At 34.9% G+C, this 27,720-nt stretch overlaps 1 protein-coding gene and 1 long non-coding RNA gene across 2 annotated transcripts; one reads left to right on the top strand and one right to left on the bottom strand.

Moving 5' to 3' along the window:
* Positions 1-13,091: 13,091 nt before the first annotated feature.
* LOC111384516 lies at positions 13,092-16,706 on the bottom strand. The gene is made up of 2 exons (XR_002700921.1): positions 16,582-16,706; positions 13,092-13,978 (listed from the first exon to the last, which is right to left on the bottom strand). It is a non-coding gene; the product is annotated as an uncharacterized LOC111384516 (long non-coding RNA).
* Positions 16,707-20,231: 3,525 nt separating this feature from the next.
* On the top strand, positions 20,232-20,753 carry LOC111384503 (protein FAR1-RELATED SEQUENCE 9-like). Its single transcript, XM_023008781.1, has one exon. It carries the CDS (start codon positions 20,232-20,234, stop codon positions 20,751-20,753), a length of 522 nt encoding a protein of 173 aa, XP_022864549.1.
* Positions 20,754-27,720: the final 6,967 nt, after the last annotated feature.

Below are 27,720 nucleotides of genomic sequence, written 5' to 3'. Positions count from 1 at the left end.
TCCTCGAACTTGCATTTGATCACACTTAGCTAATCAGTCACAGCTCCTTCGTGTTGCATACGTGATCCCCAATTTTTCATTCGATACCATTGAACCTTGCGTTCATTTCGTCCCTCAATTTTCTCTGCCTCATTTCAATGAACTCTCTCGGTTCATTTATCATGTCTTTTATCTCATCCAGGTGCACATGGCTTGCTATTTGATGATTTTCCAAGTCAGAAGTGGATGGAATGTCCTAGACTGGGTCACAATGCTCCTCTTTTCCACCTTCGTAGTCACTGAAATCCTGAAGACGAGTCTTACTTGTGGTGTTACCTCTCATGGATTTGTTGCTTCGATTGCTATTAATTCCATTGCGTATTACTTCGCCGGATGATGGGCAATCTTGTAATTCAATTGATTGAATAACGAGACTATCGAGAATTGGATCAGCAACATCGTCCAATGGAAATAGAGTAGCTAAATATGGCTGCAATTCTTATTTAGTGATAGGGCGCAGCGTCGCCCACAGGTGCAACTACAAAGGGAGGAAAAGTATTTTGTCAAAGAAAATTGTGATAAATGATACAAGAGTAAGGGCAGTTGTATATGTAAATGCTCACACGTATTTTGTCGAAAAAATTTGAATACTTCTCGATTGAAGCTATCTTGTGGTAGGCCATCACAATATCCTCGGAAGGTCGTCACTAATCTTGCTCGGGGAATCGAGCTCCTATCTCTGAGATTGCCTCGTACACCCACAACTGCAACACATGTATAATAGTGGTTACCATATATGGACATAAATAATAAAGCGCAATGAATATGAATGAAATCTACGGACATACCTGAATAGCAAAAGGGAATCCGTACAACATGTATGACATCCTATCACAATCTTTGACTTTTGCCAAGTCTGCCTTTCTCCCCTATTCAAGGAGAAGTGATCTGATAAAAAGTTTAAAACACAGTCCCCCATGGGTAGACATTGAAGAAATCTAAGCCGTCCACAATGAACAGAGTTTTAAGATGAATCCCCACATTTCGATCTCAGGAATTGAAAACCTCTTCAATAATTAGTAGCAACTCACCTTGTAAAGATCATTATGGTTGGCATATTTCAAGGAAACCTTCTCTAGATTGCTACAAGTTATTCGTTCTCTACTGGTAAACATTTTGTCCCATAGCCAAGTTTTCTCTAGAATGCTATTGGAAGCCGACCCTTTAGGCATTTCACCAAATTTCAAGCTAGTGATTAGTGCGAACTCCGGCATTCCAAATCTTGTAAACCGCTCATTCACCTTGAACCAAGCCTCGAAATGTTTTTGGCAAATGATTGATTTATTAATCATTTTATGAACTAATTGTGTGGATAATTTGAGCTCAGGCAACTTCATGACATGTCATAAATAGCTTTCCTCGAACATGGTATTCTGTTGTTGTTGTCAATTTTAGTTTCGCAAGTGTACGAATGGTAACAAGTAATAGTGGACCTAAGAGTCCGGATTGTCGATCCCACTAGGACTATTTTCTAGCACTTAATTTAATTTTTTCTTTAACTACTATTTGATGGAAACAAATTAAAAGTTGTATGATTTCAATGGTTTGAGCTTTAATCTAAAATCTAGAAAATAAATGAATGCTCACACAATTTTTTTGTAAAATTAAATAATTAAAAGAACGTCAGGGCAGAATAATTTTACCTATTGATCACCTTTACATATCAAATTAAGACTCAATTCTAATATAGTGTTCAGTCGAATTCTCCTATTGTATTCAATATACCCCTCTCGAGTTCTCATTGAGTCTATTCAACTAATTAAATTCCATATCTTTATACAGATTTAACTTAGTTAAAGAGTTCTTTATTCTAAGAATTTAATTATGACCTCAATAAATGGCATAGGTATCTCTACTCGTTATACCAATGTATTGAATTTTACTACATGGTCTAAATCCTAAACTCATATCTCTATTCGTAAAAGATTCACAAAATTCATAAATTATTGATCAGATAATTTAATGCAATCAATTCATAGCAAAAATCAACATATGAAAAAATTAAAAATTAAGAATCTTAATAATAAAATATAAAAGATCTCAAATGGGTTACATTATTCGTCCTAACAATGGATTTAGCTACGCATAATAAAAGATGAACAATAACAAATTGTCTTAGAGTACATAATCGGATTTAAAATTAAGTATGTAGAAGAAAAGGTGGATCTTGCACCAAGAATTCATTCTTCTTCCAATTTATGCTTCACACAATGAATTTGGCGTTGTCTTCTCCCCCTTTTTTCCAAGAAATGTTCTTTGGACCTAAGAGTCCGGATTGTCGATCCCACTAGGACTATTTTCTAGCACTTAATTTAATTTTTTCTTTAACTACTATTTGATGGAAACAAATTAAAAGTTGTATGATTTCAATGGTTTGAGCTTTAATCTAAAATCTAGAAAATAAATGAATGCTCACACAATTTTTTTGTAAAATTAAATAATTAAAAGAACGTCAGGGCAGAATAATTTTACCTATTGATCACCTTTACATATCAAATTAAGACTCAATTCTAATATAGTGTTCAGTCGAATTCTCCTATTGTATTCAATATACCCCTCTCGAGTTCTCATTGAGTCTATTCAACTAATTAAATTCCATATCTTTATACAGATTTAACTTAGTTAAAGAGTTCTTTATTCTAAGAATTTAATTATGACCTCAATAAATGGCATAGGTATCTCTACTCGTTATACCAATGTATTGAATTTTACTACATGGTCTAAATCCTAAACTCATATCTCTATTCGTAAAAGATTCACAAAATTCATAAATTATTGATCAGATAATTTAATGCAATCAATTCATAGCAAAAATCAACATATGAAAAAATTAAAAATTAAGAATCTTAATAATAAAATATAAAAGATCTCAAATGGGTTACATTATTCGTCCTAACAATGGATTTAGCTACGCATAATAAAAGATGAACAATAACAAATTGTCTTAGAGTACATAATCGGATTTAAAATTAAGTATGTAGAAGAAAAGGTGGATCTTGCACCAAGAATTCATTCTTCTTCCAATTTATGCTTCACACAATGAATTTGGCGTTGTCTTCTCCCCCTTTTTTCCAAGAAATGTTCTTTTGCCTCTAGAATGTGTAGTTCCCCTCAAAGTCTCAGAAAAAACGTATTTTTAGGTCCCTTTCCATGTAGGAATAATATGTTTCATGCATGGGCTCCAAAACGGGCAGATAACTTGCACCCTAGCGATCCTGTGTGTGGTGCCGTGTAACTTGTGGCGCCACCCTTTTTATGTCTCGGCGCCGCGACGCCTTGAATCTGGCACGCCTTGAATGTGGCGCCGTGGTGCCCATACTCTGGTTCTTCTTGATTTATTGCGTTTTGGTGCCATTCGTCCCATCTTTGCTTTGTCTATTTGCCCCTGTGTCACAACTTCTTTTCCGTTCATGCCCCTAACTTCAATTTAATGATCTTTATTCGTATCCTCGCCATCTCGACAAACCTATAAAATAACATAATACACATTAAAAACGCTCTATACTCGTGAATTTTACTTAAAATCAAGTTAAAATCTGCATAAACTCGTGAGTAAAACACACTCATCAAATACCCCCAAACTTAACCATTTGCTAGCCCTCCAGCAAACACACAAAAAAAAGAAACCAACTAAAGACACAAAAATGATTCAGTCAGATGGCTTGCCTTTTGGCTCAACATTGAGAACATTGTGTCACATTCGTGAGTGGTTTCTAGATTGTCGTACAAGAGCCAACTATTCACTTATGCTATGCAAAACAATTGTGTGTATGAGAGAGAGATCAAGTGCAGCGCTATTCCTTCACAAGTTAGTTCACTCCCCAATCCTCTGTGGTTAATTCTTTCCTTTCTTTACTCATGGGGTTTACACACCTCCAAACTTGTTTTCTTCTACTCTCTCACCATGATGTTGTTTTACGATTTTAATTTTACTTGCCAATGTCTCACACCGCTCTAATTTGGTTTAGCTCTACTGGTGATATCAATAACTTATTCATGTAATGATTATCCACAATTTTGAATGTTTCAACAGTCTAGTTTGTACCAAGTGATTCAAACCTACTAGATATCTTTGTCCCCAAATTCAGTTCTCTTGTGTATTAACTTGTATACAAACACTTTTCTAACATTTTTTTAATGTACCTCACCCTTTTTTCCTCTTCTTGACCCCTATAGAGAGTGTTAGGCCGGCAACTCTCGAGTCAGATTACTTTAGAGCACCAGATTTTGAGAGACCCCTACGGACTTAATAACTCGAGTAAAAAAGGTGCAGGTGTGAGTGGTAGCTCACGAATGCAATGCTTCCTTTCTATAAAATGAAGCGAAATTTATAAGGGATATATCTCTAGCATGTGGTCATCATTAAGCTTATACCAGAAAGTTAAGTACACTCCACACAAGTTTGTAACATGCACGGAATCATCACAAGCTTAAATTACTTCTTTCACCGGGTCGAACGCCCCCAAATCATTAAACACGTGGTAAAAAGGTGTTGTGAATCATAGGGTACAAGGTTAGATACCTAAGTTGTCAATTGAGCATATACATATAAACCATCGCGTGCCTGTACAGCGCTAAACTTAATACTCGTGCATAAATATTACACTGCTTCACATAAATAAGTAAAAACCCAACTCAAGCATATAAATCTTTCACCATCCACAAACTGACACATGCTCTCAAATGTATTCATCATGATTGACAACGCCATCTAACTCATACAAGCACGCAACATATACAGATATAAATTTTATTTTTTTCTTATTTTTTTCACACATTTACACGCAATGAAATAATAGGCACACATTCACATAAAAAAAACCGATAGCCAGAACCCCAAATGATTCCCCCTCCCAAACTTAAACCATACATTGTCCACAATGTAATGAAAATAAGAGTTAAAAGAGTAAGATTTCCCTGAAATCATCTGTGGGTGCCCTCGCCATCATCCCGTTGAGAGAGATCCGGGTTGGTTGGATACGGTGGATATGTTGGCTGTGGCAAAAATGACAAGTTGCGATAGGCGGATGCCAGCACCGAAAAGAACTCATTTTGGTATTGAAATTGAGTGTGCATGGAGTTCTGTAATTACTGATACCGATCGGTCATAGAGGATTGCAACTGTGCCAAATGCTGCTGAACTCCAACATATTGTTTCTGACTTCGTGTTTCTAGTTCAACATGTCTTCGTGTCAGCTATAGCTGCATAGCCTCAATCCACCTAGTAATGTCATCGATGTTGGAACTAGCAGGTGGTGGAGGGCTAGGTCGAGATGGCTGTGCCTCAGTACCCTGTGAGTGAGCATTCGCAAAGATTTGCTTGGAAGAGAATTGCCAAATCAGCTTCTTAATCACGGCAGGTTTAGGGTGAACTATCTCCTCAGTAAGAGCAATTGGAATTCTGCCCCTCCTACATAGGGTATAGATTAAGGAAGGATAGCCTAAACCAACAATTGTAGCTCCTATTAGTGATTGCAAGTTGTTTTGAATAACTATGCCCATGTCTACGCTGAGGCCTCGCTGAATAATATAATTTAGTAATTCCATATCCTTGGTCACTTCACTGATATTACTACTGGGCAAAAGTTTACCACATATGAAATAGTGCCATGCCTTGCATTCTGGGAACATACCTACAGCTGGAAAGTTGGTGACATCGGAGGTGGATCGTTTCCATGAGACATCAGGGTGGACTAACTCTTTAATTATAACTTCCGGATCAATCGCCCCTTCATCACTCAATCTTGAGAAATCATCATCTTCTATATCTGGCAATTCATAGTACCGATTAATTGTGGTACTATCAAACTGGATTCACTTTCCTTTGACATAGATTTTCAGCTCCTGGTGTTCCTTAGCATTTGCATATAATTCCTGCACCACTAGTATCAGTCCTGGTTATGGTTGTTTTGTAAAACGCTCCCATTTTCGGCCCTCAATTTGTACCTGTATATAAGGTTCCAAATTATCGAATCCTCACTCTGGAATACAGTTCTTGTGTACAACTATGCCATGGTATCTGCGTTCCACCTCCCCACTCACAAATTTGTTTGTGTCAAAAGTGCTTGATGAGGATGCTGAGGCCTTCGATTTCTTCTTTGGTGGCATTGTGTACTGCAATAACTAAACACCTCGAACCACTTAAATCTGCACTAAGGTACTGCAATGACATGAAACATTGGGGTAAAGTGTACAATATGTATCCATAAGGAAATAAGAGTCATTGGGAAATTTCATCAAACACCTTACAAGCAAAGTATGGTTCACATATTCATATATTCAATCTCTCCCAAACTTAAATCCAAGCAAAAAAATCCCAAACCCCAATTGTTATGGTAATAAAATCCACTACAACCAACTAAAAATTTCAAATGCCCAACAAGTGTTGTGATGCATTAAGTTTAAATTACCACTACAAACCAAAGCACATATAAACACAAACCTTGAATCTTGTGGCAAGTCCAAAATCTTGGTGGAATGTAGAGAGATTTAATTAAGATATGAAGTGGTGAGGAAATTGTGTATTAAAAATAATATAAGTGAAATATAGAAGAAGGGGAAGAGGGTTAGGGTGAAATTTAGTTGGGAGAAAAATTTAAAATGGAAGGGAAGGTGAGTAAGTAAGATATAAATAGAATAAATAAAAAGAAAAAAGGGGGGTTGGCACCCGGCTCGACGCCTTGGCGCCCTTAAATGGCTCCTTAGCGCCGAGCTGTGGGTGGACAGGCGCCTCCCTTTTTTATTTATTTATAATACCTCCTTCCATATTAATATCATCCCCATGCGCGGCGTAGCTTGGTTTCTCTCTTCCGTTCACAAAATGTAATTCCTGTTTGAGAGTATTCCTACAAAATAAAAATAAAAGGAAAAAGAAAAGTTACGACTCCGACCTAGACTCGCAAAAAAGTAGAAAGTTAAACAAAAATGAAGAACAGATAAAGGAAAGAAAAGAAACAAAACGCTTGGGTTACCTCCCAAGAAGCGTTTTTTTAGAGTCATTAGCTGGACTTAGTGTCGCGATTATTTTGGTACAGCGATGTCAAGGCTCTCCTTGGCGGTGGGGAAATCTTTCACGTAGCACTTGATGCGTTGGTCATTTACTTTAAAAATTTTCTTTGTTGGATAGTGTAGTTCAACTGTGCTGTAGGGAAACACTCGAGAGACCGTAAAAGGACCGGACCATCTAGATTTCAATTTTCCTAGAAAAAGCTTAAATCTGGAATTGTATAATAGCATTTGATCTCCCACTCTGAAAATTCATTGTCTGATGTTCTTGTCATGCCACTGCTTCGTCCTTTCCTTGTAGATGGATGCATTCTCATATGTTTTTCTTCTGAATTCTTCCAATTCATGTAACTGTAATGTTCTTGTTTCTCCGACTTTCTTAAGATCCATGTTTAATTGCTTCAATGCCCAGTACGCTCTGTGTTCAAACTCCACTGGCAGGTGGCATGCTTTTCTAAAAACTAGATGGTATAGGGACATTCCAATAGGTGTTTTGTAAGCAGTGCGATATGCCCATAAAGCATCATCCAATTTCTTTGACCAATCTTTTCGAGATGCATTCACAGTAAGCTCTAGAATTCGTTTCAATTATCTGTTCGAGGTTTTTACCTGTCCACTTGTTTGGGGAAGGTGAGGAGTGACAATTCGTTGTTGTGCCCCATACTTATGCAACATTGCCTGGAATAACCGATTGCAGAAGTGTGTTCCACCATCACTTATAATGGTCATTGGTGATCCATAGCGGTTAAAGATGTGTTTCTTTATGAAGTCCACCACCACCCTTGCGTCATTTATAGGCAATGCTTTAGCTTCTACCCATTTAGAAACATAGTTCACCGCCACTAAGACGTACCAATTGTTGTAAAATGATGGAAAATGACCCATAAAATCAACGCCAAGACATCAAACATTTCCACCTCTAGAATGTTGTTAAAGTGTCATCTCGTGATGTGCTGATATGTTACCGATTCTCTGACACTTATCACATGACCTACAAAAACTATGACTATCCTTGAGCAGTGTAAGCCAAAAGATATTACATTGAAACACCTTTGCTACTGTTTTGGTGGGGCCAAAATATCCTCTATAAGTCGAAGCATGTACTTGTGAAATGATTGGTTTCATCTCATCCTCTGGCATGCATCTCCTAACGATCTAATATGTCCCTCATCTGCATAAATTTGGTTCATCCCAATAATAGAACTTCACTTCATGAAGTAGCCTCTTCTTTTGTTGATAGGTGAGATCTGGATCCATATAGCCACTTGCTAAGTAGTTGACAATGTCTGCATACCACGAAGCCTACTCTATTTATAATAATTGTTCATCTAGGAAGACCTCATTAATGTTCATGTCATCTAAATCCTGCGGTTGTTCTATCCTTGATAAATGATCCGCTACCTGATTTTCTATTCCTTTTTTATCATGAATCTCGATGTCAAATTCTTGCAGCAATAGAACCCATCGAATCAGACTTGGTTTTGCGACCTTCTTCTCAAAACAGATACTTCAAAGCTGCATGATCTGTATAAACGATCACCTTGGACCCAATCAAATAAGAACGAAATTTGTCGAAAGCAAAAACAACTACGAGCATTTCCTTTTCAGTTGTTGTATAGTTAATTTAAGTGTCTGTCAATGTTTTGCTGGCATAGTAGATAACATGAAATACATTTCCTTTGCGTTGTCCAAGCACTGCCCCCACTGCAAAGTCACTGGCGTCGCACATGAGCTCAAATGGAAATTCCTAATCTGGTGCCACTATCACAGGTGTTGATGTCAATTTTTCTTTCAAAGTGTTAAAAGCTTTCAAATACTCATAAAAAAATGAAACAGTACTTCTTTCTCCAGTAGGTTGAACAGCGGTTTTGTAATATTTGCAAAGTCTTGAATAAATCTTCTATAAAAACCTGCATGTCCCAAAAAATCCCTGACGTCCTTTACTGATTTAGGTGGCTGCAAATTTTCAATCACCTGTATTTTGGCTCTGTCCACCTTGATGCCCTGTGTAGAAATTCGATGTCCCAGTACTATTCCTTCCTTAACCATGAAATGACATTTTTTTCCAATTAAGCACGAGGTTCTTCTCCTCACATCTTTGCAATACAAGAGCCAACCGATCCAAGCAATCTTCAAATGAATCTCCAAACACAGAAAAATCGTCCATGAAAATCTCAATGTACTTTTCTACCATGTCTGAAAAGATAGCCATCATGTATTGTTGAAAGGTTGTCGGTGCATTGCATAAACCAAAAGGCATTCTTCTAAACGTAAAAGTTCCATAAGGGCATGTGAAGGTTGTCTTCTCTTGGTCTTCTGGAGCAATTACTATCTGATTGTACCCTGAATATCCGTCCAGAAAGCAATAATGAGAATATCCTGCCAACATCTCCATCATCTTATCAATGAATGGCAATGGAAAATGGTCCTTTCTGGTTGCATTATTTAGCTTCATATAATCTATACACACTCTCCACCCTGTCACTAACCGTGTTGGTATTAGCTCGTTATTCTCGTTCTTCTCCACTATGATTCCACCTTTTTAGGCACAACATGTACATGACTCACCGTGAACTATCATATATGGGATAAAATTATTCTTGCATCCAGTAATTTCAGCACTTCTTTTCGCACTACTTCTTTTAAGGTTAGGTTTAATCTGCGTTGTCTTTCCACTGATGGCTTTGACCCGTCCTCTATTAAAATCTTATGCATGCACAGAGTTGCACAGAGTTTTGTGCTGTCTGAGTACCTCCAACAATTTATTCTCCTCTTCCCTTGTCATGTCATTCGCAATGATTACTAGAAGTGCTACAGAGTCTCCCAAATAAGCATAATGGAGATGTGAAGGTAAGGGCTTTAGATCAAGAGTGGGTGCCTTTTCCACTGAGAGTACTGGGGATGAAAGGTTGTCACCAAAAGATTCATATTACCAATGTCTTCTTCCTATTGGTTGCTAGACCAAGTTGACAACACATTCAGCTTTTTCTGCATTTGTTACTTTCGATTGCGGAAGTTCTGCCTCACAAAGATTTGTTCGACGCTCTATCTCTATTATATCTACCACAAGCTCTTCAAGAAGATCTACTTGGCAGTAAATGTTCGAAGTCAATGGATGTTTCATCGCCTTGAACACGTTGAATATGACTTGCTTATTGTCTACCCGAAGAATCATCTTTCCATCATAAACATCAATCAGCGCTCTTCCAGTAGCCAAGAAGTGTTTTACCAAGATCAGATGAATGTTTGAATTCTCCTTCATGTCCAAAATAATGAAGTCAGCCAGAAAAATGAATTTGTCAACTTTGACTAGCACATCTTCAATAATTCCCTTCGGTCGTTTGATTGATCTGTCGGCCAGTTGCAAAAAGATTGTTGTAGGTTTTACTTCTTCCAACCCAAGAGACCTGTAAACAGAGAGAGGTATAAGGTTAACACCAGCACCCAAATCACATAAAGACTGTTCAAAATAATTAGAACCAATTGTGCAAAGTATCGTGAAACTCCCTGGATCTTTTAGTTTAGAAGGTAGCTTTCTCAATAGTCCTCGTTCAGGCAGATTGTCTCATGTTTTTCCAGCTTTCTTTTGTTAGATAGGATCTCTTTCAAGAATTTTGTGTAGCCGGGCATTTGTGCAATTGCATCTGCAAATGGAATATGATGTGCAGTTTCTTGACAATCTCTACAAATTTGGCAAACTGATCGTTCAACTTCTTTCTTTATAACCTTTGAGGAAAGGGAATTGGTGGCACCTAAGCTTTCTCAGGGTTGGGTGCTCTTACTGCAGGTGTTTCTTTCCTTTTGTCCCCTTCGTTAGTTGGTTGTTCAGACTTTACTTCTGTACCAGCTTCTTCACCCATTATTTCTTTATATTTTCGCTCTGGTCTCTTTACATATGTCTCAGGAAGCTGCACCCCACTTTTGGTTGTAACATCTTGCACTTGCTCTTTTGGATTGACCATTGTGTTGCTTGGTAATGTCTCTTGTGGACGTTCTGCAAGCTGTTGAGCTATTTGACCAATTTGTATTTCCAACTTCTTGACGGATGCTTGTTGATTTTGAAAGTTAGTGTTAATCTGCTGGAACACCTTGTCTGTCTTCTGTATATACTGGTTGAACATCTCTCCAAAACCTGATTTTTTTCCTATTGGGCGTTGTTTGAACTGTTCCCTTGCTGATTATCTGACCATCTGAAATTTGGGTGTAGTCTCCATCCTGGGTTGTATGTTTGAGCAAATGGATTAAAATTTCGAGATCCATTATGAATGAAATTGACCTGTTCCTTGGGATAGCCTATAGATGTACAGTTTTCTGTCAGATGATTAGCCCCTCAGTTCTCGCATGATGGACTGGTTGTTACTGCATGTGCTCCTTTTGTTTGTGATTTCACCAACAACTCCACTTGTTTTGTTAGTGCTGCTATTTGGGCGTTGGTAGCTGCTGTACTGTCTAACTCATACATTCCCTATCTTCTGTGGTACCACTCTCTCCGAGAGAACATTGAATGTGTAGTGGCAATCAACTCAAACAGTTCCATGGTTTGCTGCACAGATTTTCCTATAATTGAGCCACCAGCTGAGGCATCAACTTGAGATTTTGACAATGGTGTAAGTCCAGTGTAGAAGTATTGCACTTGATTACCTATAGTAATTCCATGGTTTGGGCATTTTCTCATCATCTCATTAAACCTATTGTGCCTTGTGGTAGCTTTTTCCCTCTTTCTGTTGAAAAGTTTGAATCTCCAATCTGATTTTAGTTACTCTCGCCGATGGGAAAAATTTATTGCAGAATTTCCTGATTAGTTATTTTCATGTAGTAATGATGGTGTGAGGCTCTGCATCTAACCACTCCTATGCAGCATCTTTCAATGTAAATGGGAATAGTCGTAGTTTAATAACATTTTCATTGACCTCCTGAGTATCAAAGTTCTGACAGTTTCTGAGAAATCTAGAGATATGCGTGTTTGGATTCTAATGAAGTAGCTCGTAGAATTGCAGGGTATTGCTCATCAAGTTGATCCAATGTGGCCTAATCTGGATACACAATACTAGAGTGCATGGGTGCTGCTATAGGTGTCAGGAACATTGATACTAACAAATCACCTTCATTTATTTTCCCTCGCTCATGCTGTTGTTCCGGTGGTGCCCACTCTTGCGGCCATTTGTCCAATCGGCTAAATAGGGATAATGATTTGTTGATTGTCAGCCATTTAATGTTGTTGTTTTTGTTTGTGTTCTTTGCGTCTTCCTCTGAATGTACATTCTATCTCCGAATCAAATGGTTCAAGATCGTCGCCTTGGGTATGGAGCATACAATGAACACAATTTTCTGTAAATAAAAAAATAAACAAATCAAATAACAGTTAAAAATAAAAATAAATTAAGACTAAAAGTAATAGTCCCAGGCGACAGCGCCAAAAACTTGTTGTCAATTTTAATTTCGCAAGTGTACAAATGGTAACAAGTAATAGTGGACCTAAGAGTCCCGATTGTTGATCCCACAAGGATTATTTTCTAGCACCTAATTCAATTTTTCTTTAATTACTATTTGATGGAAACAAATTAAAAGTTGTATGATTTCAATGATTTGAGCTTTAATCTAAAATCTAGAAAATAAATGAATGCTCACACAAATTTTTTGTAAAATTAAATAATTAAAGGACGTTAAGGCAGAATAATTTCATATATTGATCACCTTTACATCTCAAATTAAGACACAATTCTAATATAGTGTTCGATCGAATTCTCCTATTGTATTCAATTTACCCATCTCGAGTTCTTATTGAGTCTATTCAACTAATTAAATTCTATATCTTTATACATATTTAATTTAGTTAAACGAGTTCTTTATTCTAAGAATTCAATTATGACCTCAATAAATGGCATAGGTATCTCTACTCGCTATAACAATGTACTGAATTTTACTATATGGTCTAAATCCTAGACTCATATCTCTATTCGTAAAAGATTCACAAAATTCATCAAATTATTGATCAGATAATTTAATGCAATCAATTCATAGCAAAAATCAATATACGAAAAAATTAGAAATCAAGAATCTTAATAATAAAATATAAAAGATCTCAAATGGGTTACATTATTCGCCATAACAATGGATTTAGCTATGCATAATAAAAGATGAACAACAACAAATTGTCTTAGAGTACATCACCGAATTTAGAATTAAGTATGTAGAAGAAAAGGTGGATCTTGCACCAAGAACTCATTCTTCTTCCAATTTATACTTCACACGATGAATTTGACGTTGTCTTCTCCCTTTAAATCTCTCCCCCTTTCTCCCAGGAAGTGTTCTTTTGCCTCAAGAATGAGTAGTTCCCCTCAAAGTCTCAGAAAAAACGTATTTATAGGTCCCTTGCCGTGTGAGAATAATAGGTTTCTCGCATGGGCTCCAAAACGGTCCCAAAATTTGCGCCCTAGCGATCCTGTGTGCGGCGTCGCACCACCGCGTCACTTGATGGGGCGCCACCCTTTTTTGTGTCTCGGCGCCACGACGCAAGGTGGGGCGTCACAGCGTCCTGAATGTGGCGCTGCGGTGCCCACACTCTGGTTCTTCTTGATTTCTTGCTTTTTGGTGCCCCATTCGTCCCATCTTTGCTTTGTCTAATTTTTGCCCCTGTGTCACAACTTCTTTTTTGTCCATGCCACTAACTTCAATTTAATGATCTTTTTTCATATCCTTCGCCATCTCGACAAACCTATAAAACAACATTAATACACACATTAAAAACGTTTTATACTCGTGAATTCTAGCTTAAAATCAAGTTAAAATTTGCATAAACTCGTAAGTAAAACACACTCATCAGTTGTGCATTGAATTTGTTGAGGACAATTGATATATATTTGGTGTTGCCCATCGAAACCTGGGCCAAAATGCGCTCTTCCTCTGAAATTTTGTATCTATGTGAGGAACTCATCTACAAATAACAAGAAACGAACATGACAAATAATATAAGAATCTATTAAGTACTCAAAATAGCATAATAAATATATGAAATCACAAAGAAAAATAATATTTCATCATGTTTTCCGACATTGAAAGATGTAACCCTGATAATTACATAATGTAGCAATATCTTAGTAAATGATATTGATTTAATGTGTAAGAAAATGGAAACATGAAGAATCTACATTCTTATATAATTGGACAAAGAAACCAAAAAGAAAAGGCATGGACATGTCATGGTAAAAATCGTTCTACTCATTTTGGTATCTAACTAACAGTTAATCATAATGTAAGACTAAGGATTAACTCGAATGCAAACATGATATATTCATAAAAACTAACACACAAAACCATATGATAATGGCCTGACAATTATTAACTGTACACCAATTGCAAATTTGTAAATGATAATGTTTCGAAATTACACCAAGCAGCGCATTGTCAACTATACAGTTTGGAATTCAGAACGATTACAAACCTTTTTTTAAAAGTCACTATGATATTGACCAAACAAGAGTCAAAGATATTGCCAGAATATAAAATCAAAAAGCAATAATTCAGGATAATTATATGAATAACACTGAAATAGCTTCAAACATGTATGCAAAGCTGTCAAAGTATGGCGATCTTCATTTTTATTACATGAGAGGTACTAATGACAATAAGCATAATCAAAGTTTAGGGCTACAAGAATAATTGAATGACTGAAAGCATTATGCACCATGGCAGTGAAGCAGACAGAGACCTTGTTTTTTTAAAGCCATTCATGTCATAAACAAGATTCTCATTGAAAGTCAGTTGAATCTTGCAAGCCTTACTCCAATGTTTAGAGTGGAACAGAAGTAATAATAAAACAAGAGGAGCGAATGTCTAATGTTCCTTCCTTCTTCACAGGAAAAAAGGGAAGTATGATAGGATGAAAAATAGCTATCGGTTGGGCATAATACAATTATTTTAGTTGATCAGAAGTCGACAAGGAATTGGGTTTTCATACTAGTGATGGTACCAAGATGCTGCTATCTAACTGATTAAGGATTGAAATTCTTGATATGGAGGTAATGTCAACAATAGAATGCTCACAATTAAAAATATAAAATATACAGGGTCATTGAGAGAATGCACCCTGTTCATGATAGTCAAAAGACTTGATTTTAAAGAGTTAAAATGGCGCTGCCTGACTAGTGGGATCTCAATCTAATAATTTAACATGCATTGATCCTTTAAATTTTAATGAAGCAATGCAGGTAAAGACAAATTCTCCATGTGATTGTTCAAAACACTTGAATTTGAGGAACTTACAGGAAAGTTGCTGTTTAAAAGATGAATTTTCAATAAAATATTGAAATAACTTGATTTTAGAAATTGTACAGAACTTGGGGTCTTTGGAAGCTCTCTTAATTAGACAATAGATTTATATCAAATTGTTCGCAGTTTTGAATATATTGATTCGTGTGATAAAGTTGAAACTTGCCTAAGTTCAAACGGATAAAAAGGGCTTGTTTTGGAGATTTTGGAGAAGTCGAATGTTAACAGCTAAGAAATGTCTATCTAACAGTTCAGCAGGTGGAAAGTTTTTAATGCTGTAATAGTTTAAAGAAGATAAATTTTGCAATCAAATTGTTGAAAACACATGAAAGGGGGTCTTCAAAGTATTATGCTAATAGGAAAAATTTATAACTAAATCATTCATTATTCTTGGATCTTTCACTAAACTGGTAAAAGAGGATGTTTTAGTCAAGTTGGTGGAAATTAGATCGAAGTATTCATGGAGATATGTTTCGTATAGCAAACTCAGACTATTCAATAAAAATAGATTTATTGAAGTGTTCATTGGAGGGATTTCTTTCAGGGTGCGAGGGCTATAGTTTGCAAGACATTTAGAGGAGCTGGGTATAAATATAAGGTGATACTGAAATAGAGCTAGTAGGATTTCTGAAACACTTGAAATTTCTAAAACTTTAGCCTTTTGAGAAGTCCTTTTTGTTAAACCACTGTGCACCTTGAACTCACCAAAGTCAAGTCTTTCCAAAGAATTTTACATCTTTGAGCAACCCCATTTAATTAACACACTTTCTGAAATCAAGTTCCCTTGAAAAGCTTTATAATAAATGCTACTTTTCTATTATACCCTGGTTCAGTAAACTCTTCAAATTGAAACTTCCCAATTAATCGATTAAAAAAAATCCTCAAAATACCCTTAATGACAATTTCCTTGAAGAACAATATAAAGAAGAGTGTAAAGTTTCAGCTGCTTTTTCTCTACCCTCGAAACATTTCACATGACAACTTTATCAATTTGTATGCAAAGTGCATTGAATAATTTGGATTTTCAATAAAATGGTTGATTCGAATGATCGGTAAAAAAAAATAAACAACCAAACATCGCGTAAAATCATCAAATTGTTAATAACCCTAAAGCAGTTAGAAAAAACCCATCACCCTCACTATAAATTATACCAATTTTTTAACACATTAATCAACAATGGAACACGTCAAACAACGAAATGCCCATGAAAAAATTAAAGAAAGAACAAAGTTATTGAAAAAAGTTAAGAATTAACAGTCAATAGCTACCACTTCGCTGCGATTCTAGCAAAAATTGGAAGAGATTCACCACTGACTGGCTGTGGGAGACCAGCGACCAACTTGTGAAAAAGTTTCAAAGTTGAGAGAGAGAGAGTAGGGCTTTTATAATCATGCATTTTTTCTTCATGATTCTAGGTGTTTTGATTTTTTTATTTTTTTTATTTATTTTTTTTATTTTTTGGATCGGGTCAAGTTTATGGGTTGGGTCAAGTGGTTTTTACGATTTTGATGGGCAAACCAAAAAATCTACATTTTAGATTGGTTTTGTTGACCCGCTCTTGAGAAAAGTCATTTAATGTATGAATTGATACTTGTACTTTTGAAGTAGGTAGTATAGATTATGCGTCAAATTTCTATTTGCTAACATAATTTATAATTTTGTTTGTAATGGAATTTGAAATTGTCATTAAGGGTATTTTGGTCTAAATTATTACAAAATTGGCATTGAAGAAATTTTGGACATTTTCGCAAATAACCATGTGAAAATGGTAATTTCTTGCAATTTCCTCTTCTATTTTAAATGAAAGTTTTTAAAAGTTTGTGAAAGACTTCTGTTAACTCCATAAGAATTGATAAAAAATCATGAAATTCACAAAAATAATTACTTAAATAGTCTCCAATATATATATATATATATTTTTTTTTCCCTTTTTGAAGGATATTTTTTTGTGTGAGATTTATATAATTTATTATCTTCTCAAACTGTAGCTTCAAATTTAGGAAAACTAATGTTAGTAAGTTAATAAAATATAAAAATATAGAAAATACTTTCATTTGATTTTTCTAACATTGTAAGATAAATAAAAAAATATTAATTTCTATCATTTAATTAATAATATTCGATCATTGGATAAAAATTGAAAACAATTAATAAGATTATATATTGACATTAGCTGTTATTGTCGTAGTTAAAATTTAATTTAAGGTTTGGTAATTTTGCAACTTAAAGGTATTAAGAATTCATTTGTAATTTTTTTTATTCATTAGGGTTGATTTTCTTTTCTCTTTTTACGAGAAAGTTTTATAGAAGAAAAAAATATATACGCAAAAATAATAAAAATATATTAGTGTAAAATTGGAAATGTAATATTTATGTAAATTATGTAGTGAAAAAAATCGACATAAATTTAATTTATCGAGGATGGATGAATAAGAAAATGAAAAAATGAAAATGAGAAAGCAATTGAGCTTTTTGAAAAAAAAAAAAAAATAGGTAAAAAAAAATAGTATATAACTTGTTACATGATTTATTACAAGGGTCGTGTTACCTATAAATAATGATTTACATATACATGATGTGGTGAGATATAATTAAATTAGAATTTTTTTAACCAAATAATAGATTAAACTTTTTTACTCTCTTTTTTAACATCTTGTATGTGTATAAACCATGAGTAACTCCATTATATATAGAATAATGCTAGTCAACCAGGGATAAAAACAGGGATTTGAATTTTTGCTGACGTGGCACTTATTGCACAATAAAAAAAAACAGAAAAGAAAGAAAGCGAAAGAGGCAAAACCAGAAAGCGGGAAAATCAAAAAGAAAAAGCTAATGTTCCAAACCCACCCTCTCTCCCTCCCTCTCTCTCGTCACCCCCCTCTCGCCGCAGTGCCTTGGCCGACTGGAACACCCATCCCCAATAGGAGCGCCTTCGCCGACAAGTAGACCGGTAGTCCTTCCACCTCCGACCGGTTTATGCTACACGTTGCTGTTAATCCCATCAGTTAGTTTTCCTGGAAATGCATAATAAAATTTATTTTTTACTTGTTCATTCACATACTGAGCATAAGCCCCATTTTTGTGTATGTGTATAAGTACTTGTTCATTCACATACTGAGCACAAAGTCACCGGTTTGTGCATTATATTAACTTACTGTAGTCTTTTAATAATCTTATTAATTAACCTTTCATCTGTTCACTCACTTATCATCTTAAAATATGAAACTGGTGATGTAGATATGATTAAGAGAATTCAAATCAATTTGTTTGAGTCATATATTAATTAAAGAAATTGTACAAGATAGATAGAGAGCCAAATTGGGATTTTTTCTTGAGTTATTGCAGCCTGCCTGTTCAAAGAAGAAAATGATGACAGCAACAAGTAGTAAACAAGAAAATTGGCGTTAAAAACGTGTAGCATTTCACATTATAGAGGTACTCAAATTCTCTCCCATTTCATCTTTTGTACTCCATTCAATCTTAGGACAGTACAACCTTAAAATATACGAACACATTCATAATGAAATTTTTAATGGTTGTTGTCAACTACTGTTGTAATGAAATTTTTTTATGGGTCTTGTCAAATACTACTGCCTAAACCCTTTTTATTTTTGCAGCAAAATAAAGTATGGAAGACGTAGAAGATGAGCCTGTTGATGTTTTGATGAATCCGATACTGAGAATATTACGGAGTTTGTGAATGTAGTCGAAGACGAAACATCAAGGGGAGATGGGTTATAGGTGCCTGAGGTGGGTATGCTATTTAAGCATGAAGAAGATATGTATGACTTCTACAAAAAATATGCTTATGCCATTGGATTTCCCCTGAAAAAAAGAAATTCGAAAAAGGGGGAGGACGGAGTATTGAGATACCCAATGTTAACATGTAGTCATGAAGGACGATTAAGTGGTAATACTAGTAGTTCACTGAAGCCACAACCAACAGTTAAGATGGGTTGTAAAGCAAGGATATCTGCATCTTCACCTGGGAAATTGGAGAATTAACGCGATCCACCTAGAGCACAATCATGAGACAAGTCCATCTAAGTCCAGGTTATATCGATGCAACCGAACTTTGACTGCACATGTGAAAAGGAAGCTTGAGCAAGGATTCCATTGCATAAGAGTTACAATTCCACAGTTGTGGAAGTTAGTGGATATGAGAATATGACTTGCATCGAAAAGGATTGTCGGAACTATGTCGAACGAGTTAGGCGATTACGACTTGGAAAGGGCGATGCTGCAGCAATACAATTATACTTTTCAAGAATGCAAGCTCAATGTTCGGGATTTTATTTCAGTATGGATTTGGATGACGATTCACGACTGAGAAACGTATTCTGGGTAGATAATCGGTGCATGCTAGCGTACAAGGAGTTTGGTGATGTAGTTACTTTTGATACCACCTATCTTACTAATAAATATGAGATGCCATTCGTCCCCTTTGTTGGCATCAATCATCACGGACAGTCAACATTACTTAGTTGTGGATTGCTGTCGAATGAGGACACTAAGACCTTTGTATGGTTGTTCAGAACATGGCTTCAGTGTATATATGGTGAAGTTCTGCATGCCATAATTACCAATCAGGATAGAGCCATGCAAAATGCAATTGAGATTATCTTCTCGAAGACAAAGCATAGATGGTGTTTGTGGCATATTTTAAAGAAGCTCCCGGAAAAGTTTGGATACCACATGGATAAAGGGTTTGATATTTGGGGCTATATATGGATTAGTGTATGATTCACAGTCGGAACAAGAATTTGAAGAAGGTTGGATGGCGATGATTAACACCTATAGTTTACAAGAAAATAATTGGTTGTCAGGATTATATGAGAATAGAGGGCGTTGGGTGCCTTATTTTTTGAGAATGACTTTTTGGGCAGGAATGTCAACAACATAGAGAAGCGAGAGTATGAATGCGTTCTTCGATGGATATGTGCATTCGAAGACATCGTTGAAGCAATTCGTCGAACAGTACGAACGTGCTCTCGGGAATAAGGTCGAGAAGGAATTCCAAGCTGATTTCAAGTCGTTCTCTCAAATGATACCGTGTGCAACACAGTTCGAAATGGAAGAACGGTTTCGATCAGCTTACACCATATCGAAATTTCGGGAAGTTCAAGAAGAGTTCACGGGTAAGGTCTACTGTAACGTCATATCTACGTTGGAAGGATCTTCTGAGACGACGTATAATGTACGGGAGACTGTTATGTATGATGGTCGTCACAAGAGAAAAACTTTCGTCGTCTCATTTGTGAGAAATAATTGCAAAGTTGTTTGTAACTACCACTTGTTTGAGTTTAGGGGAATACTTTGTAGGCATGCAATAGCGGTTTTGGACTGGAACGACATTACATGTATTCCGAATCGGTATATTTTGCGGAGATGGAAGAGGGACATTCGTAGAGCACACATGAGAGTTCCAATAAACTAGGCAGGGTTAGAGACTACTCCTGTACAATTAAGATAGGAAGGGATGTCTAAGGGATTTGCGCAGGTGACAGACCTTGCTGCAGACGACAAAATGTGGTCACATGCAATAATGGAGTAGATAAAATCGCAATGTGAAGATATGATGACCACAAGCTCTGGTGGTGGTAGTAATCCCATACCGTCGCTTGCCACGCAGGTATCCAATGATTGTGCGAACGTGTCAAAGTCAGCGAGCAGAAGCATACTTGATCCACAATTAGCTCGACGAAAGGGTGCGCCCAGGAAGCTTAGAAAAAGAAGCCCATTGGAGACAGCATCGAAGAAAGCAAAGGCATGCTCGAAAACTGAGCTTTATATTTGCAATTGTTTAAATTTACAACTAAGCAATTATCTGTGAATGCAGTCTAGCGGGACATCATCCACTACTATGCGACCAAGAAATAACAATACGAATATGGTGGATGACGCAATGAACTTTCAGTTGCCTCAACAATATTCCATGCCAACCCCAACATCGTACTTGCCCAATGATATGTTGACACCATTATCTTTGTCACAACTGTCCATGCCCACACCCTTTTCCCTTTCCCAACATGTACCCTTTGGAAATTTGGTCCCTCCATCCGCGGCTAGTGTCATGCAAAATTCACAAGGTATAAGCAAGTGTTGTACATGGTTTTAAAATTCATTTTGTAGTGAACACATGATTAACTATTTGTTATGGTATTCTATTGTAGATCAACCATCATCGAACTACTATCAAAATTTATTGGATCACGGTGGCAGCCTATAGGAGGGCCATTGGATTTTTTTTTTTTTATGATGTAGACTTCCAATTCACAGTAGTCGAATGAAGATGTATTTTGGCATTTCCTAGTATTAAGGCAATTACTACTCTGCCTATTTTACAAACAAAATTGAAGCTTCGTTTTGCATTGTGATTTAACTTGTTGATGCCAAGGATGAAATTAATGGCCTCATCGATGAGAAAGTTGTGAATGAAATTAATGCTTGATGTACCATGTATTTACGATTGTAACAATATCCAGGTAGATTAGTTCAATGCTCAAGTAAAAAAAACATAGCCCTTGGTGATGTATCATGTATGTAATATCCATGAAGTGGAACGTGATAGCTTTGTTACTTGGTTACTATTTGCTATACTTATCTGTTTCCAAGTGATGGTTAGGTTTCAAATACTCTCTCATGTAGCCCATGTTTGGAAGACACTTTTTAGAATTAATTTTGTGAAAATTGATTTTTTTTCTGACACACTAATATATTAAAAGGCTCGTTCGTCAAATATTTGGAATTGAAAACAGCTTACTGGAAGTCTATATGTTTAGATTATAAGGCAACCAACGTGTTTTAATGGCTTTAATGTTTCTTGCATGTGCTAGTCGGAACTAGGGGACAAGGATACAAGGCAACCGATGTGTTTTAAGAGGTAAAATCAGGTATTGAAGCGCTTTGACTCAATCAGATTATGTGTAACCCTCAAAAGAAAAAATTAAGATAATTCCAAAAATTGAAAAATGCAAAACTATTCACGTATCCATAATATAATATTGCACTGAAATTTAAAGTATGCTTCAACCAGGAAAATGTAATAGATTGATAAGTACCAATACATAGAAGATTTAATTTGTTCACAATGATAACAAACACATAATTACATTACCAGAAGGTTTCGCGACATATAAGTCATACACATTACAACATATCTTAAATACTTGAATAACTATGTTCAAGTCAGGCTGGCCATTTCCTTGTAGCGTTCACGTCTACAATACGTTTTTCCATCCTAATGCTCACATTCACCGAAATTTGGAGCTCCTCTTCATCACTTATCCTCACCCAAATTTGAACAGGCGGGACATTTCTTCATCACTGTAAGTAATTTGGGCATGAAGGTTCTATGACTTATCAACTCAAGCCATGCAAAACTGAAATCAACTTGCCTAGTTAGTACAACCTTCCAAAACTCATCACCACCAAGCATTGGTTGCAATAGATCAAAACTATAAACGAATGAAACAATTGTTTTTTAATAATTTGTACACAATTTGCAAAACAACTCACTACTTTACAGATAACTCTTGATATTAACAAGATGGTTTGAACCAATTTTCCATAGAAAAGAACTTTTTGCCGTGTCCAAACAAGTACAAGTTGGTGCCATGACATCATTGACAGAGCAAGTATTATCCCATCAACAATATCAATTTACAGCACTTGAACATCAAATCCATTGCATTATCTTCTATGATGTACCTTGTTGTATATTTACTTTCTAGGTATTACCTTCTAGGATAGATGAGAGGAAATAAACCCAGAAAAGGGAACAAGGGTAGAGTGTACAGGGGTTACCAAAATTACACAAGATCACAACTAAAACACTACATAAGCAGACTACCTAAGAACAGTTTATCGGAAGCAGCGTCCTGAGGAGACGTCGACGGAGTCGCTGGGTCCAATGGTTTGACGGCGACTGTAGATTATGGAAGGAAGAACAGGGAAACCGCTCGACTTTTGGGCTTTCAAATGTTGGAGATAAATGAGATCCTTTTTATTCCCATTTTCCCTCTTCTTGGACAGTGACAACCGGTGCTTTAATCAGCGATCTGTGCTCCGGTTGACGAAGGCAAGGTGGCAGGAGGTAGGGTTTGAAACAAGAAAAATTATCCATTTTTGCTGTCCCGATTCTGTGGTTTTACAAAAAGGAAGGGTTTGAAACAAATTTTGTTTGGTTTCGTCAGTCTCCTTTTTAAAAATAAAAAATAAATTTGTGCCTTAACGTGCCACGTCAGTAATATTTTAATACCTGTTTTCAAGCCTGGTTTTAAACCTGGCTGAGTAGCGAGATTGTTATATATAAGTAACTTTTTCACTCTCTTTTTAACATCTTGTCTGTGTAAATCATAAGTAACTCCATTATATATAAGTAACATTATTCTTACCTATAAATATCCATATCTTTCATTATTTTAGCATTTTTATCATTATTTTCACTTTCCATTACAAAAATCAATATTTTCATTGATTTTCTCAATTAAAAGTTGTAAAACGACGAATAAGCTCTCCTGTTTAAACAAAATAAAATGAAAGAAAATAAAAATAAATAAGAAATTGCAACTATAATTCCAAAATTTTCAGAAAAAATATAAATAGATTCCAAATAAATAATTAAAAATCAAAATTTAAAAAAGATAATAAGTATTGTGGTGGAAGAGTAAAAAGGAAATAAAGGGATTTCGAACTTTTAAATTTTATTTTTAAATATTGATTTGGAATTTATTTGTATTTTTTTATTTTGGAAGAATAGTTATAATTTGTTCTTTAGTTTTCTTTTCTTTTTTTATTTATTTATTTAAATATAAGGGTATATTTGTCATTTTACATTTTTAATTGAAAAAAGGATAAAAATGATTATTTTCGAAATAAAATGTGAAAATAAGGATAAAAATGCCAAAAAACTGAAAAGCGGTGATATTTTGTACTAATTACCCTTTTAATATTTTATTTCAACTAATTTGCATTTTTTTAAAAAATTTTGAGAATATGATTGCAATTTATTATTATTTAATTTTTTCCTTTTTTATTTATTTAAATAAGAGAGTATATTTGTCATTTTATATTTTTTTAAATTGAGAAAATGGATAAAAATGAATAGGTGAAAATACCAAAAAATAAAAAAGTACGAACAATTTGTACAATAACATTGAAACGTAAGATGTTTTGTGCCATTATTATTATTATTTTTTTTTTGACATTTTCACCATTATCTTCATTTTTTATTGAGGAAATAATCATTTTCATCAAATTTCTTGTGTATACTTTTGTAAAATAATAAATATACCCCCTCCATTTAAATAAAACAATAGAAAAGAAAAGAAAAGTTAAAGAATAAATTACAATTATACTCCCAAACTTTTTAAAAAGTACAAATGAGTCAAAATAAATTATTAAAAATGCAATTAGCACAAAACGTCCATACATTTCGTTATTATTGTGCGAAATGTCTCCACCTTTTGTTTTTTGAGATTTTCACCATTTTCAATACAAAAATCGTTTTTTTTCACCCATTTTCTCAATTAAAAGTTGTGAAATGAATATCGACTCCTCTTTAAAAAAAGAAAAGAAAAATAAAGAACAAATTGCAACTATATTCCCAAAATTTTCAAAAGAGTATAAATAAATTTCAAATAAAATATTAAAAAAGAAAGTGATTTTCATAATTATTTATTTGAAATTTAATTGTACTTTTTTTAAAATTTGAGAGTATAGTTGCAATTTTTTTTTATTTAAAGAGGTGGATATATTTGTCATTTTACAGCTTTTAATTGAAAATATGGATGAAGATAATTATTTTCAATTGAAATATAAAAATAAGGGTGAAAATACTAAAAAATGAAAGATATGGACGTTTTGCACAATAATAATGAAAGTTATGGATGATTTGTGCTAATTGCCCTTTTAATAATTTATTTGGATTCGAAATGTTTGGAATTATGATTGCAATTCATTCTTTAACTTTTCTTTTCTTTTTCATTGTTTTATTTAAATGGAAGGGGTGTGAATTTGTCATTTTACACAAGAAATTTGGTGAAAAGAATTATTTTCGCAATAAAAAGTGAAGGTTGAGTGAATAAAAAGTGAAGGTTGAGTGAAAGTGTCAAAAAATGAAAGGTAGGAACGTTTTGCATACTAACATTGAGAGGTGAGAACATTTTGTTCTAATTACCCGTTGTGCTAATTACATTTTTAGTTAGTAATAATCAGGAACCGGATTCTCTACTCGATTTATCGGTTTATTTTGGAATCAAAAGAATCCCCCTTAAAAAAAACTTAGTGGAAATTGGGTCAAATATCCACTTTTATAATACATTTTGCAAATATAGCCTTTGACCAGAATTAAAGTTTTAAAATAAATGTTTTAAATCAAAATTAATAAGTTCTTTTAATTACCCTTATTCCATCATAGTAAATCCCCCATTTCCTTTCTTCCATACGAGCTGCCCAAATTAAATGAAACACTTATAACCCTAAATTCTTCTCCTCTCTTGAAGAAGGCGACAATCTCAAATCAAATGAAATACTTATAACTCTAAATTCTTCTCTTCTCTTGAAGAAGGTGACAAGTTCTTTCGAGACCTTCCTTTCAAACAAAACTACACGAAATCCATGTAATCAATCTCATCGATCTTTTTCCTTCATCCATCGCGAAGTTCCTATACAGTCGCCAACCGCTAAGCTAATGCCACCTCGTGAATCGCTACCTCCATTGTCACGAATTATTGAAGAGTTATTCCCCCATTTCATTTCCAGGAACAAATAGCCTAGCGGGTTATTCTCAGGTATGAAATTTTTAGATATTTAGAGTTATTAGCTAACCAATAAGTGTGGAAAAACCTTGATATACTAATTATTATAAGTTCATGTGTGCTTGGACAAGATTTTGGTATATTGCTATTTACGAGTTGCTTTTCTAAAGCTTTCAATTTTTTTACTGAATGAGTAGTATTATGTCATTCTATAAGAGATTTTTTTTTAAGAAAAAAAAGTAATGCTTTAATGTGCCTTTTGTGAGGTCCCTGCTTTGTTAGTATAGAAGTAGGCACCTTTATGTCAGGTTTCATGTCCTTGTTGGTTTATATCTTAATTTCTTAGATGTCCAGTTTAATATCCATGAAGAGTTGATACACATGTGCATTGGGTGCACAATCCTAACATTCTTCTTTCATTTGTCAGTTACATGCCTATGCATATACTTGAATGTTAGAGTCCAGCAATCACAATACAAAATCGTTCTAAAAAGAAATGTTCAAATCTGGACATTTTGGAGGATGTGTTCAACATCCTCTTTTTATCTCACCTATAGCAAATGGAAGAACTATCTCTCTCTTAAACCTTAGAATTTTGTGTATTTTGGTGCATAACCAACCATGTAGATTTCTTATTTTCTGGTGTCCAAAACTGCATCCATTTTGAGTACTGGGTCTTGACTACGTACTACCTAGATTTAAATTGAATGTAAAACACTAGTTAGGTATCTTTTACCATCTAATCCTAGTTACTTCACGGCATATCATATCTTTGCTAGATCAAATTGAAAGCATAGCCTAGGTTGGTGGATTTTTATATTAGTTTTATTTTCACGTAGATACTTTGAGTGTAGTGTCTGTATTTTTGTTCATAAGATTGGATCAATAATGTCTTTTAGATTATTGGTTTATTGGTGAAAAAAAAAAAGAGGCAAGAAATTTGATGAAAATAATGATTTTGACAATAAAAAGCGAAGGTAAGAGTGAAAGTGCCAAAAAATGAAAGGTATGAATGTTTTGCACACTAACATTGAGAAGTAAGAACGTTTTATACTAATTATCCTTTGTGCTAATTACCTTTTTAGCTATTATTAATCAAGAACTGGAGTCTCTACTCGATTTATCGGTTCATTTTGAAACCGAAAGAATCCTCCTTAAAAAAAACTTAGCGAAAATTGGGTCAAATATCCACTTTTATAATACATTTTGCAAATATAGCCTTTGACCAGAATTAAAGTTTTAAAATAAATATTTTAAATCAAAATTAATAAGTTGCCTTATTCCATCATAGTAAATCCCCCATTTCCCTTCTTCCATACGGGCGAGGTTGCCCAAATTGAATGAAACACTCATAACCCTAAATTCTTCTCCTCTCTTGAAGAAGGCGAAAATCCCAAATCAAATAAAAACACTTATAACTCCATATTATTCTCCTCTCTTGAAGAAGGCGACAATTTCTTTCAAGAACTTCCATTTAAACGACACTACGCGAAATCCGTGTAATCAATCTCATCAGTCTTCTTCCTTCATCCATCAGCTACTGCCACCTTGTGAATCGTTATCTCCATTGTCGCGAATTATTGAAGAGTTATTCCCCCATTTCACTTCCAGGAACCAATAGCCTAGTGGGTTATCCTCAAGTAT

This window comes from Olea europaea, unplaced genomic scaffold (assembly GCF_002742605.1).
Source record: "Olea europaea var. sylvestris unplaced genomic scaffold, O_europaea_v1 scaffold293, whole genome shotgun sequence".
NCBI lineage: Eukaryota > Viridiplantae > Streptophyta > Magnoliopsida > Lamiales > Oleaceae > Olea > Olea europaea.
Note: the sequence above shows the minus strand (reverse complement) of the source record. Positions and strands in the feature narration are given on the sequence as shown.

What these genes read in the sequence shown, in the direction of transcription:
- LOC111384503 (XM_023008781.1), top strand. Translation starts at nt 20,232, where the DNA reads ATGAATGCGTTCTTCGATGGATATGTGCATTCGAAGACATCGTTGAAG.